Consider the following 14,269-nt stretch of genomic DNA (forward strand, 5'->3'; position numbering starts at 1 on the left):
ACAATGAGCGCAACTGCACTAAAGTGTCCTATAAATATTGCATACTTTTCCCGAGAGACGCATTACCCAGTAAAGCCCGCAAAAGCTTCATTAAAGATCGAAAGGGAGCCATTTAAAACAGTACTCATGCATTCGCTACACATTAAAGCGACTTAACTCGGCGGGCACTTAAAATGCCTAGACCGCGCTTAACGAGTTAAAATTTTAATGAAATGCGAAAAACGAATACTTTTAATGTCAGAGTTGGCTTTGCAGGGGTTAAATAAGCGGCGTAACTTTTCCCGTTTTGATGAGCCCTAAAGAAATGTTTCTAATGGTACTTTTTATCAACTGTAGGTATACATGCTTTTGTGTAACGATTTGCTGAAAAATATTATTTATTAAATAATCATTGATGAATAAAACAAAATTTAGAAAGATATTAATTATTAGGATTCAATTTTTTTTTAAAGTTTTGTCTATTTCCAGTGTTGATCAATTTACAGGTAAGTAAATTAACCAGTGTAATTACCTACTTAAAGATCAATCTTAAAACGTAGCTGTAAATTACTTCAGAAGTAATAGGTTTTGTATAAGATTACGTACCTAGTTGAGACAATAAACTTTAACCAGGTGTGGAATTATGTACTTAAAGCAATTGTAATCATTTGACAGTTCATAACGTACGATTATTCTGTCAAACGCTTTGTTTAACGGACTTTATCTTGTGCTTTATCGTACGTTATGAACTGTCAAATGATTACGATTGCTTTACACAATTCCACCTCAGGTCTTTTTAATCGTGTTTACAAAGTCTTTAGAAGTATGTGTCACGTAATACTGGGAAAAAATACGCAGTAAATGCTATCATTGTTGTTTTAAGTTACCCTTGTGTTGCTCATTACCCAGCAAAATACTTCACAATCCAGTCTTTTAAGAGTAGATTAGGTACATAAAAAGAAAAAGAAAATTAAAATATAAATATAAAAATATGTGAAACTCTCGTAAAAGGTTCACCTGTGTTAGGAAAAATACCAACAGTTTGAAAATAAAAGATAATTTGACTGGTGTATAACATTTTACTGTAACTATAATTAAATTTTCAACTGTACTTCACAAGTGTGTAGCCTTCAATTATAATCCCTCTTTTGAAGTACAGCAATACGAAATAATACTTACAAATCATATACAAACTAATATGTATTATAATTCTAAGATATCACAAAACATGACTTACCACTTTTGATTTTATACATTTTGAGGGTTTGACAGTTTTTTCATTGTTTATTAATCTAAATTGTTTCGATTGTCGATTGTCCGTTAAAAATATGTCATAAATTAAATGTGAATGAATGTTCTTAAATGATACTTATAGGAGGATACTACCAGACAGTTAACCTGTAAATCCCGATCCTATAGCCTATCTGCATAAGGTTTGGATTCGTGTGCTTACTAAACTAATCAGTTAACGAAATACCTACCTCTTGCGTACGAACATGCTCACGCAACGAATTTTCGCAAAATAACAGTTTCGGTCAGTATCCTCCATGTGACAATTGATTAAGGTTCATATTCTATTAATTTTAACTGAAAACTTAAAGAAAATTACATAGCAATAAAACTGTGATTTCATTTAAATGCTACACTCTATTAATATGAATTTACTGAAACTTACTATAATTTGCTTAGTGTGATAATGATAATATAATAGCAAGCACTAAAACTTAAAGTATAACATGTTCTGTATTTAATTACCGAAACAAATCCATTAACATTAGATGGCATAATATATTAAATGATATGAACATCTCTAAACTATATCTATCAGACTATCACATTACACATAACTATGAATAAATAAAAACATATTTTTTTAAAGCGAGCAATGTTATATTTTCTAAATTAGGAGGACTATCTGCGAGGACATTTATATTGTTATTCAAATGTAAAAAATGAACCTATTTTTAAGTATTTTCCCTCAACCAGTCAAGAGAGTATATTAAATTTTATTGTATTAAGGTCCAAAAACAATGAATTTTTTTAAAGTTTTTTATCCGATTAAGGGTTAAAGAAATATGATGATCAATTACATACAAATTAATATCACGATTTATGAATACATAGTAGAATTTATTTGTAATATACGGTATAGCACCTAAAAACAAAAATAAAATTAATTATGAGCGCGGCACACTTTCCACAAATAAAAATAAGGCTTTTTTGGCACAGTAATGACAGTAAAAATTACAACAATAATGGTTTATTATGGAAAAAAGGATTATTGAAACTTGAGACTTCATTCATTCAAATAAAGAAATAATACTCGTAATTACGCCAGCGATTTTATGACATGTCAATCACAAATTATCTACTATATAAAAATAAGTCGGGTTTTCCTCCCTGACGCTATAACTCCAGAACGCACGAACCGATTTCCACGGTTTTGCATTCGTTGGAAAGGTCTCGGGCTCCGTGAGGTTTATAGCAAAGAAAATTCGGGAAAAGGGGGTAAAACAGGATCCACGCGTACGAAGTCGCGGGCGGCCGCTAGTTATTTATAAAATAAATAATTAGGTATAAATAAATACTGTAATAGGTTAATTTAAAGTTCCTTTTTTATTTCGAAGTTATAATTCTTAAAAGAAACACAATCCGGTGGAAACGATTTAGTAATTGACTGGCAGATTGCTATGCTTAATTAATATTTTTTTTCTTTTTCTGGTGATCACATTTTATTTATACGCTGCCAGAATTTTATAAAGATAAAATAATAATATATACTTGAGATCTTAATAAAAACTTCCATAGATCGTGAATTTTGTCTTTTCAGTAGTTAAAAATGAAACTACATTTTAAACTACATCTCAACAAACCTAGTAATAATAACAATAAGCAAAATGCATTATTTCCAATTACTTAAAATAATATTAAATAACGGAATGAATTATTAATTATTACTTCGCACTTAAACAGAAATCATAATAAATTTGCCCTTTATGATTATTATAATTAAATAGTGTTTGTCAAAAAATATCCTATTTCAACCACAATCACTAGCTAAACTTAACAACACAATACAATTAGTAAGTATAATTATTCAGTTAATGTCCGATAGTTTGAGAAATATGAACCAAACGATGTTTAATTGTTTCGTAACAGATACTAACAGTTGGTTTATAATTAGATAATCATTAATTAGTTTACCGAGAAGATAATTAGATGTGTTCAACAAATAAGTTACGGTACGGTTTTCCAGCAATGTTCATGAAAACAATATGTTAATTAAATGCTTTACTATCCTTTGTCTGACATTTGAAGTTTCTAAATAAGCGGACCATCATATTTCATCAAATGGAGCTTAAATGGAACTCAAATGGTTTAACGAATCTATCAGAATATTCTGGTGGTTTAAATGCTACAATATTTTCAAGTTTATTAGGATGATATAAAGTTTTATGCACAATGATTCGAGTTAGGATATTTTGGAAACCATACACGATTTGAAAACTGTTTATACACTAAAAACAATTAAAATAAATTTAAAAACTGCAGTAACAGTTATCAAGTGCTCTGAAGATCTAACAAATTCTGATAACAAAATAAAATTCAAATCGAATTTCATCTTATTAGTTGATAAGAGCTATTTAAAGTTGTGCCATTTGAAATACAAAACAAACCAAAATAAATAACAATATTGAACGATTCGCCGAAAAAAACCATGCAATTGTAAAGAAACGAAATAAGACAGATCGACGTGGTAACGTTGGACGAATACCAATATTCTACGTCTATTTCAGATAATATTTTATTCGTTAAACTAATATTTATGTCAAAACACAATGGCAATGCATGCATTGAAAAGTACATTTTTGTAAGACTAGTTTTTGTTTTGTCGCTTGAAAAATTAATAACGACAAAATATAGACGTCATTATACAATAAATTATAATACATATAATATAATTAGTAAATATGATTTATACAAATTGATTTTTATTACAGCAATATACAGGGTGTTAGGTAAATGGGTATATGAGCCGACACTAGCCCATGTTAACATGGGCATATAAATGGTATGGTGAAGTCAGAAATTTGATATCATTTTATTTTTTTTAATTTTCATACAAAAATTTTTTATAAAATCCGATTTGTAAGAAAAATAAAATAATTAAAATTAAGATATAAATTTTCTGACTTCACCATACCATTTATATGACCATGTTAACATGGGCTAGTGTCGGCTCATATACCCATTTACCTAACACCCTGTAAAGACCTATCTAATAAGTTGGATCGGACTGTATGCATAATTCCAAAAAGCTTATAATACACCCCAAAGCATTTTACAGAATTGCATAATAATAATAATAAAAAAACAACAACTAGTAGGCCCGTATTTTGGAACAGCACTCAAAAAACAATTTAAATTCCAACATGGATTCACATGTGTTGGATTTTAATGATTAAGTAGCTGCAGTTTTTGAGTGACGTTCTATGATACGTGCCTAAGTTAACTTAAGACAGTTTTTTTGGCCTGCACTCCACCCAAAGGTCACTTAATATGACATGACGGCTCTCCAGTCATTGAGGCTATCAGCTCACTCCCAGTTTATGTCATGGAGTCGTACCTTGTATTTGTGACGATGGGATCTGTGTCGTCTTGCCTGAAGTTCAAGGCATTTCTGAAGCTGTCTCTGAGCCGTTCCGAGAACGTCTTGTAGTCTAAATGCGCCTGGCCGAAATCGAAGTCGGCGACCTCAATCGTGTACCTGTAAAAAAGTAAAAGTTATTTTGTAGCTTTTTTTTTATGGCTTCATGCACTTTGCACATTCAGCCAGTGTCGAGTACCTAATTTATAATAAATCAATTCTTATTATGTAAGCGGCCATTGATCCGGAATTGCTTAATTTTTTACAAGCACGCTGATTTGTTACTGCATATTCGTACTTCATTGTTGCAAATTACTTCTTGCAAAAATGTATATTAACAGAGATATTTTTTATTTACATACCTCGAACGGTGCTGATAATACGCCATTCCAAACACCACCAGGATAACAGCGAGTAGGCAGAACACCACAGGCACCACGATCACGGATAACTGAGCGTGCACCTTCGCTGTAAAATAGTAGAAATAAAAGGTAAATAGAGGTACAAGAAATAGAGGTATGGGAAATAGAGGTAGAAATTCACAGGTCTCTCATTTATTTTTCTTAGAAAGTAACCTTAAATGGAGAATACTTATGACCTACAAGGTGGATCGACGACATCGTAAAGGTAGCAGGGAAGCGCTGGATGCAGGCCGCTACCAATCGATCAACGTGGAAAGCATTAGGGGAGGCCTATGTTCAGCAGTGGACGTCCTATGGCTGAAATGATGGTGATGATGATGAAGGTCTATGAATTAAATAAGTAACAACAATCAAAATGCTTAACAAACCTTTGTAAATATTTATAGTAGCTCTCTGGACAGCTTTAGTGACTTCGTTCTCTATGATCACCACAACTGTATGCTGGTCACTGCCCGAGAAGTAATGGATGATGGAGAAGTTGTTCGCTATCGTCCTGGCTTTGGCTGTACAGGTCTCGTTCCCAGTGATATTGTACTGGCCCTGCTTGTACTGTACACAGTAGTCGAAGGGCGGACTGCCTGTGTACTTTATCTGAAGGTGCAATAGCTCGCCACGCTGCAGCCAATTCAGTCCGGTAATGTTGATCGTGGAAACTGGAGCTGGAATGGAAATGTGCATCTTTTTCAAACTCAAGTCAGTTTTTGTTGATTAATTTTGTTTATTTAACAAAAAAAAACTGTTTTACAAATTAATAAGGGGAGTCCAAAATTATTACAGCAATATGCCATGGTAAATTCTAGAACATTAGATTTCCCATGCCCTTCCTTTGACCATTTCAATTTTATGGTTTTTACATTATAACATAACAATAAATAATTATCAACATTTAACTACAATTAAAAGTTCATAAATCATTAGTTCACTTTTTGTTATCAGGTAGGTGACTCGTGATTCACCCATAGATTAAATTATAGGTACTCCCAACCCACACTGTACCGATTAAAAACAACAAAAAAAACCATTTAGTATTTTAATCAACTAGGTATACATCACAATTCTTTACCTTAAGCAATTATTTAAAAGTTTGCTCACCTCTAACACTCAACGTTTCCTGATAATGTCCGTAAACATTTTTTTCGCTTATGGGCACAAAACTAGTGTTGTAGCAAATGAAATCTAGGGGGGCACTTTTCTGCTTTGCAGTGTGATTTGATACACTACGCTTTGATCTTTGGACAGCTAGAGTGTCATTTAATATTTGCTTCTCAGTAGATGTTGGAAGCTGTATCGTTGATGTTGATATTTTAGGTGCTTCTGTTGACTTTGGTGGTTTAGGAGTTGTAGTAGTCGTAGTGGTAGTAGTAGTAGTAGTAGTTGTTGTAGTAGTCGTTGTCGTAGTCGTTGTCGTTATCGGCGGCAGTGGCTCGTTATCAGCAACAACCAACGCTTCTATGTAATGATCGGACATTGCATCGTTGTATGTCAGGTTCAATTTAAAGTCCGTAGTCTGGTCTACGTACATACAATCTTTAAACCAGTACGTGACCACTCTCGATGCATTTTCTTTCAGAAACTCCAGCTCATTATCAGGCAAGACAACATAATGAGTCACTGTCTGGTTTACGGACACAAAATGGCTCTGAAGAGTTGAATTATTTTGATTCAGTATCAAATTTCCATTCAGTGCATCTGTAACAACGTAATTAAACATTACATTATTAAGATAGCTTTAAAATATGTATAGCATTTGGAAAATTAACATAAAAATTAGCATGCAATATCCATGTATCAGTGGAAAACCCAAATAAACATGTCATGTTCAAGAAGATGCTACCAATATCTTTCTAGATTCATTAGTAAAAACCAGAGTTCGAAAGGATAATAATAATTATCAATGATAACTATCAAGAATTTCGATCATTTCGAACCCTGGTAAAAAAAATTACCTGTTAATTTAAACGTAGAAGATGCTACATTATCCCGTATCCAAAACCCGAAGTAGCTTCTCATCAACTCCACAGTGGCAGTGTATTCTCCAGCCTCATACAAACTCCGTGGGTACTCCACAGTCCAGTTTATTTTGTCCGTTGAATTCTCAAACTGAAATAAATATGTATGAAATCTGTAAGCACTATTGTACAGGATTTTCAAGTAATTAATTAGGTCATTAGTAACATAATTAAAAAATCTAGGTCATTAGTAAAATAATGTGAAACAATAGTGTGTATGATGCAGCATTTCATTTATTGACACAAAAATACCATGCATTTCTAGAAACACAACATTCACACCAAAGTAGAACTTCAAAACATTTTGTCAAGTCAGAATCTGCTCAGAAAACTTCTGGCACTTACATTGTGTACTCTTTATGCTAATGTAATAAGAAAAGAAAAGGATTATAGAGTATAAGCTAAGTATAAGCATTATGTAGTAAGTATTGCTGTGCTGCAAAGAAATGCAGCCAGCATCCTCCCCTCTTTGCCTCGCGAACACGCATTTATTTTTGAGTAAAATTAGTTTTAGTTTAATGTCAAAAATACTATAAAACCTCACCGTTTTTATGTGTTGCGGCTGTGCATTATCAGTAAAAACAAATTTTATATTTTCATCAGTGAAATCTGGAACTGTCGCAGTAAATGTTATTTTGGAACCACGTACAGCTGGGCCATTGTTGGTCAAAAACAGTTGCAATGGATACACTCCTAGAAAATAAAATACGATATTATCTTCCAATGGAAAACATTGGGTACTTAATTATGTATGTAATAAGGCAATAAAAATACTTACCATTTGCCAGAAATGCCAAAACAAATAACACGATTCTAAAATAATGGGCCATAGTAGCGTGCGAAGAATTCGAAAATGTATTTCACTGTTACAAGAAAATTTCAACTCTTGTATATAAATGTTTATGGGAAAAAGATATTAGATGCGTTCTTTCGTTATTTGTAACGTAATTTGTATAGTTTTTGCGTCGTCACTTATTCAATGGTGCTTTAGAAAAGGCTTTTTTTCCTCTGCTTTTAATTTTATTGTTGACATTTGCATGACACAAATTGACACCAATTGACACCATTGACACTTGACTTTATATTTTTTCCATTCATTCCTTCAATCAATCGGCTAAGGTCGGACAGGGAACATACTGCATTACTGCCTAACCCATAGAGTTGTTAACCAACCAGGAGTAGCAGCGCGCGTTTATTTCTATACAAAAAATTTCGCCATTTCCTGAGGGGGACGAGGTAATGACATTTGTGTAACAGCTGATGGCGCTGGGACACTATCGATATTTTTGTCGATGAGAATCATTGCTCTATGGTTCATAGTCTATGGTTTTTGTTTTAAATAATATGAATTAATTTACTATCATAAGGAAGATTCAATGTTTCAGATCTCTATTTATAGGAAAATACGTAGAAGTTTGGCATTTCTTCCTTAGCACCAATACGAATTGTGAAGTTTGAGTTACATGAAAAAAAAAACTAAAAAGCCATTTATTTATGCAAGTAGGGCTTTTAAAAAGCAATTTAAAACGTCCCAGTATTAACCCTACCACCATTACCCTACTACCCATGAAATAGGTACCTAATATTTATACAACGTGTAACCTTTTGATATCCCATTACTTTAAGGGTTTATTCTGTACATAAAAATAATTTATAATGTCCAAGAATCATGTGTCCCAAAATGCATATTTTCGAAGATTTCATCATTTTTAGTTCTTAAACTGTCACCGCTATGACTGGTTTTTATAATTGCGACGTTTAAATAATTACACTAGTACAGACCACAGTACAGTAAGTGTAACCGTCCCAATGCAATATGCGCTTTTATTTCGTAGGAGATAAAGACGATTTTTAAGTCAACATGTCGTGAGGTTTATTTGTGTTCATAGTTTTCATTGATTAAATTAAAAGTATGCCATTGTAAATTCGGGTATATAAACATTCTACCAAACGATGAATATTTTTAACAATGTTTATGCCTTATAGATATTCGGTTAAAGAAGATTATGCCAAGTGAGTTATGCCAAATGAGTTTCTGCGTAACGAGATTCTGCCAGATAGAGGGGAGCCTGTGAGCTGTGCGTACCTGTCAGCTGTCAGTCTATTGCTATCTATGAAATACTGCACCGCTCCGCACATCTCCACGTCATGGCTCCGCTCTTCTCCGCACCGCAAAGCGGCGTCAAATTCTATAGACAATCAAGTGCATCTGACACTTCTTCGCTTGATCGTCAATTTCCATCGAAGCGGGGCGGAGTGGCGATAAGCAAATAAGGGAATCTGATTGGTTATTCAAAAACATTTCTGCTCCGCTCTGCCTTAGTGTATGTAGGTACACTATTATTGAATAGTGTATGTACACTATTCTTAAAAATATTACAAAATTAGGAATTTGTGCTTTCCAGTGGCAACACTTCTTGAAATTTAGTTTTTTGCAAATTTAGTGTATTAATTAATGTAAAATAAATAAAATAATATTTATTGATGGAAGGTAATATTGTCCTTTTCAAGATTTGATGTATCAAATCTCTTCTTACAATTAAATACACTGCAATTCACCATTTTTATCTCAGCACGTTACTCTTCAATAGTGACATTTGGAATATGTCATTGGTGGCGCTGCAACTAGTTTTTATAAACTGAGTGAACCACTGGTTTACTTACATTGCTAGAGGGGATTGCCTGTCAGTTCCACTCCTGGGTTAATAACTCTATGGCCTAACCATAAGTAGTAGCTCATTGTAGAGGTCCATGCTCACTGCGTCATTGCTCATTGACTTGTTAATTATAAGTCAATTTGATGTCTGTGCATTTTATGTCAACTGTCACAAAAAATGTCAAGCTGTCAATTTTTTGAGAAGCAAACAGCAAACTTGCCAATCTGGTATTTTTTTTTCAGTAAACTTGTTTTTCTGTTGTGTTGTGTTTGCTATTATACTTTCCAAATCTATAAATCGTCAATTTCAAGTTTTAAATTCCTAGGAACACCACCTAGTCGTATGATGTTTTGAAGTGTTAGATTTGTGCTAAATTAATTTGAAGATGGCTACCACCTTGTTTGATAGTCCCTTCATTCGACAACAATTGCATCGCTTGCGGCGGACTGATTTCGACCTCGATGAGGATCAAAGATTTGGTCGATGTGACTGCACAAGTTATTCCTACTTTGTGCTATCCATGGTACTATTTTCTGTAGGAACTGTCATTACCGTGCTCGCCTTGGGCGATGCCGATGGTTACATATTACACAATTTGGGACACATGTGGCTCGTTGGACCAATATTTATATGCTCTGGAATGATGGTTGCTGTGAAAAGCATGCTATATTTGCGAAGGAAAAGTGTAATCCAAATGCTCCTTCATCGACGCGAATTGATTCGTGTGAGTAACATAGTTTTAAAACATGTTTTTATTGCGACAGAAACTGTGGTTTCGTAGTATTTGAATTAAAACATCTAGTAGATAGTTTATACTAGAGCATGGTAATTATTTTGTTGTGTCCCTCCTTTTGAAACATCTATTATTATTTCACAGGACATGGCAATAGTGCAGGCTGAGCAAGCATACAGTGGACAAGTGCCTCGGACAGCATCCAATGCAACTCTACCTCCCTCTTATGATGCCTTATTAGCCAACGCGGCTACCAGCAAGCCTCAGCCGTCAAGCTCTGAACCGCCTCCGCCCACTTACGATGAAGCCATGTACCTTATCGGTGATGACAAGTTTCAGGTTTCTAAAAATGATGACAGTGCCAAACAGGAGTCCAGCAACCAGTCAGTAGACAGTGCTGATAGCAGCAAACCTTAGGACCGATAAACCTTACATGTTTATTACTAGATATTTAAGAGTAAACTTAATTCTTCCTGTTTGTACTTATAATTTTATTCATAGTCACTATACATATTGTATTCTCTAATGTGCCTAAAATTTGAATTAGCAATGTTGTTGTTATATTTTATGTGAATTATGTGAGTAAAATTCCATTCCACCAAGAGCAATTTACAAGGAAGAATGCTACTTAGGCCTAATTCAAAAATAAAACAATGAAAAATTCTTGAAAATGTATACCTTGAAGTAGTATTTTCCTTGTAATTAAGAATAAAATGTTATTGGTTCTTGGTGGATGCTTGAAGGAAGTCTGAACTTAATTCTAATTAAGGAAAATATACCAACAAATGTGAAAGCTTTGTTAAAACATGAATATGTATGTTTCACAAGGAAAACCTATATTTACTACTAACAAGTTGTATTATTTAAACATTGAAGTTTATATTCATGATGTAAGTATATCTTTTTATAGAACCAAGATATTGCGAAATTTTATATGCTGTATTTTTCTATGTGAATTATCATTGTGAATTTATTATAGTAAAACATCTGTGCCTGTAATGTTGAATGAAGCTTATGGTTGTGTCCTTATATGGAATGCAAAATGCAATCTTGTTCATAGTAGTGCTAAATTACTTCTGCTGGGTGTTAACAGAAACCAGTGTTATGAATATAATGGATTATGATCTAGAAAACTAGGGAGAATACTATTTATTTGAGATAGGTGTTACTCCACTATTTGCTTTAAGTTTTTTATTATTAAGGATACTAATGAAGTCTCATTACATAGATTTTTCATGAGATGCCTCTCCAAAATTGTTAAATGTTGGAAAGACTGATGCATTTACCGTGAATGTATGATTAAATATGAAATGTTAGTCATTAACAAAGCTATGTATACAGCCATTTACATTACAAGGGTTGCATGAACTAAAATTTCGAATTGACACTTTTGTCTCACCCAACATCAACAATTTCATTACACATATTATAAAAAGGATTTTCCTTTAGCTCCCATTAATTTTAAACTGGGAGTTAAGCCAGAGGCATTTTAATTTTAACTGATGGTCCTTTTTCATAATTTTCCCTGATTATTGATTTTACTGTTTATTAGTCAACCTATTGATCATTGAAGTTCCCTATTGAGATAAGGTTTTACAATGACATTGTAAATTCTCATTTTACATAAAAAATAAAATAATATGTTTGACAAAGTAATAATATTAATTACCTACTTACTATAATTATTTTGCTTATCTCATAGGAGTTTAATGTACTTTAATTGCGCTAAAGTGTACTTAATATAAATCCAATCAAGTGCATTTTAATTAAACATTGTAATAGTAAAGCTCTATAAGACTTAAAAATATTGTGCCTTTATAAAAAAAATTCTCATGTAATTTTGACAAACCTGTTATATTATTTAATTAATGATCAAAAAAATTACATACTGATAATAATTGAAAATTATTTTTTCTTAAGATCATGTTGAATGAAATTATTACAATTCTTTTGAAATCAATTTGAACCTGTGTTGTAACTTCTTTTATGACTTATTTTGCAAAGTATTTAAATGTTCCTCAACTTAATTTTGTTAGTTATTGTTTGCGAAAACCTTTGTTTTTATTGTAAATAAACTTTCTTTCATATGTGCTTATGTATTTTGATGAAAAATGCATTTAATTTTTTTAGCTAATTTTACTAACACTTCCAGAATGAGTTAAATATTTTTCTAACACTGCAAAATATCTGTTGCATCTTTCTAATACATTGTTTGCGTTATAGTTGTTTTTTTTTAATAAGAATTACAAAGAAAAGCATAAAGCTATGAATCTATTGTGTATGTATCCAGATCAAATGTGATTTAGAAACAAACATACATTTAGCTCTGTTTAATGGATGTATGTAGCATACAGTCCCAGTGCAGTTACGTCACTTGCACTTCATTTATGATGTATGTTTTTCTCTAATTTTTTCTTAAAATGTTATTATAACCGATCTCCCTGGTATAAATAAAAAACAGTTCTGTGTTGCTATCCTGTATTATTTATGTCAGCCTACCAAAGTATTTAGCTCTAAAACATGAATCCCTTAGCTGTGGCCACTGCACCACAATAATATCTGCAAAGTATTGAAGAATCTTTCCAGTTAGTGATAAAGTTCTTACTCTACAAATACTTTCAATGAAAACAATTCTGCAATTGATGAGGAACAAGCATCTCAACATGAAAGCAACAATACAAATTGGCACACAAGTACCAGGACCATTACAGAATATAATATCAGGTTTAAAATTGTACACAATTGGTATTGATTGTAAAGTTGAATAAAGTGTGGTGCCAACTGATGACAAATAAGATTGGTTCACATTTCTGCTCCGAGGAATCCTTGTTAATGCATACTGTGTTGTTCCGTGTTCAGACTTGTGTATTTTGACCTCACTGCTGACGTCGTTTTCAGCCAAAATGTACATTCGTGGCTGATATTTCTCATGATCTAAGTTTTTAACAATTCTCAGTAATTCAGTTGTATGTCCACCAGAGCCAATACATAGCACAGTTCGAAGTGCAGATTCACTCTCTAATCTGGACTCGGTTGTAAATATTAGGCAAATTAAATAGATGGCTCTAAGAATGAGAGCTAACAAGGGAGCAAAGAAGAGTAGACAAAGAATCCAGAATTCCATTCTAGCAGCTTTCCTGAAATTAAAACAAAGATATTATTTCCATATATTTACATATTTATTATTTCTGTCTAAAACAAGTGATTTTAACCGTGAAATGCAATTATTTAAAACATAAAACAGGTGCCAAAGTTCTTATAACCCACCGGTGGTGTAAGCTATTTATATGTTATTGTTGAGAGAAATAAAAAGATTCTTGAAATTGATAAAGATTCTGAGTTCTCAAACACGATTAATATTAGATTATAGCCATTTGTTTCAATATTTTAAAATTGTTTTGTAAACATTTCTTCAAATTCTCCAAGCATGACAGATTGACACTATTGACAGTGATAGATTGTGACACAGAAAAGTAATTTGTTGTTAAGCCTTGTTCGCACTATATAATCAAGGGGCAAATATCAATCGTAATTTCTTCGACTAGTGACTCAAATGACCTGAATGTCTCCAACTTCCTCATTGGCCCTAGAGCAATTCCAAGTATACCATCAATAAAAGCCTAATTAGAGTCATCAAACCTCTCAGTCATTCAATTAGAGCCATTAGAACTTCATAACTATGAGTTGTTTTCTGTGTGTAAGCTGAGGACACGTGTCCCCAGCTGACACATCTGTATCTTCGTAAATATTTATGCTACGTTAATGTATTATACCTCAAAAATTACAGTCGAATCCAAATAGTAGGCTTTCCAATTTTCAAG

At 32.7% G+C, this 14,269-nt stretch overlaps 3 protein-coding genes and 1 long non-coding RNA gene across 4 annotated transcripts in view; 2 read left to right on the plus strand and 2 right to left on the minus strand.

Moving 5' to 3' along the window:
- Window positions 1-14,269, plus strand: part of LOC135074614 (uncharacterized) — a 224,819-nt gene that overhangs the window by 26,991 nt on the left and 183,559 nt on the right. The gene's annotated exons all lie outside the window — the stretch shown is intronic.
- LOC135074594 (uncharacterized) lies at window positions 1,039-8,114 on the minus strand. Its single transcript, XM_063968938.1, has 7 exons — window positions 7,837-8,114; window positions 7,603-7,751; window positions 6,996-7,149; window positions 6,142-6,738; window positions 5,418-5,708; window positions 4,990-5,095; window positions 1,039-4,747 (listed from the first exon to the last, which is right to left on the minus strand). Exons 1-7 carry the CDS (start codon window positions 7,886-7,888, stop codon window positions 4,588-4,590), a joined length of 1,509 nt encoding a protein of 502 aa, XP_063825008.1. The 5' UTR covers window positions 7,889-8,114; the 3' UTR covers window positions 1,039-4,587.
- LOC135074597 (uncharacterized) lies at window positions 9,909-12,920 on the plus strand. Its single transcript, XM_063968941.1, has 2 exons — window positions 9,909-10,439; window positions 10,593-12,920. The coding sequence occupies exons 1-2, from the start codon at window positions 10,101-10,103 to the stop codon at window positions 10,863-10,865; spliced, it is 612 nt and encodes a 203-aa protein (XP_063825011.1). The 5' UTR covers window positions 9,909-10,100; the 3' UTR covers window positions 10,866-12,920.
- Window positions 12,910-13,905, minus strand: LOC135074596 (UDP-N-acetylglucosamine transferase subunit ALG14 homolog). The gene is made up of 2 exons (XM_063968940.1): window positions 13,716-13,905; window positions 12,910-13,585 (listed from the first exon to the last, which is right to left on the minus strand). Exon 2 carries the CDS (start codon window positions 13,570-13,572, stop codon window positions 12,934-12,936), a length of 639 nt encoding a protein of 212 aa, XP_063825010.1. The 5' UTR covers window positions 13,573-13,585; window positions 13,716-13,905; the 3' UTR covers window positions 12,910-12,933.

Source organism: Ostrinia nubilalis, chromosome 9, assembly GCF_963855985.1.
Source record: "Ostrinia nubilalis chromosome 9, ilOstNubi1.1, whole genome shotgun sequence".
Taxonomy (NCBI): Eukaryota; Metazoa; Arthropoda; class Insecta; order Lepidoptera; family Crambidae; genus Ostrinia; species Ostrinia nubilalis.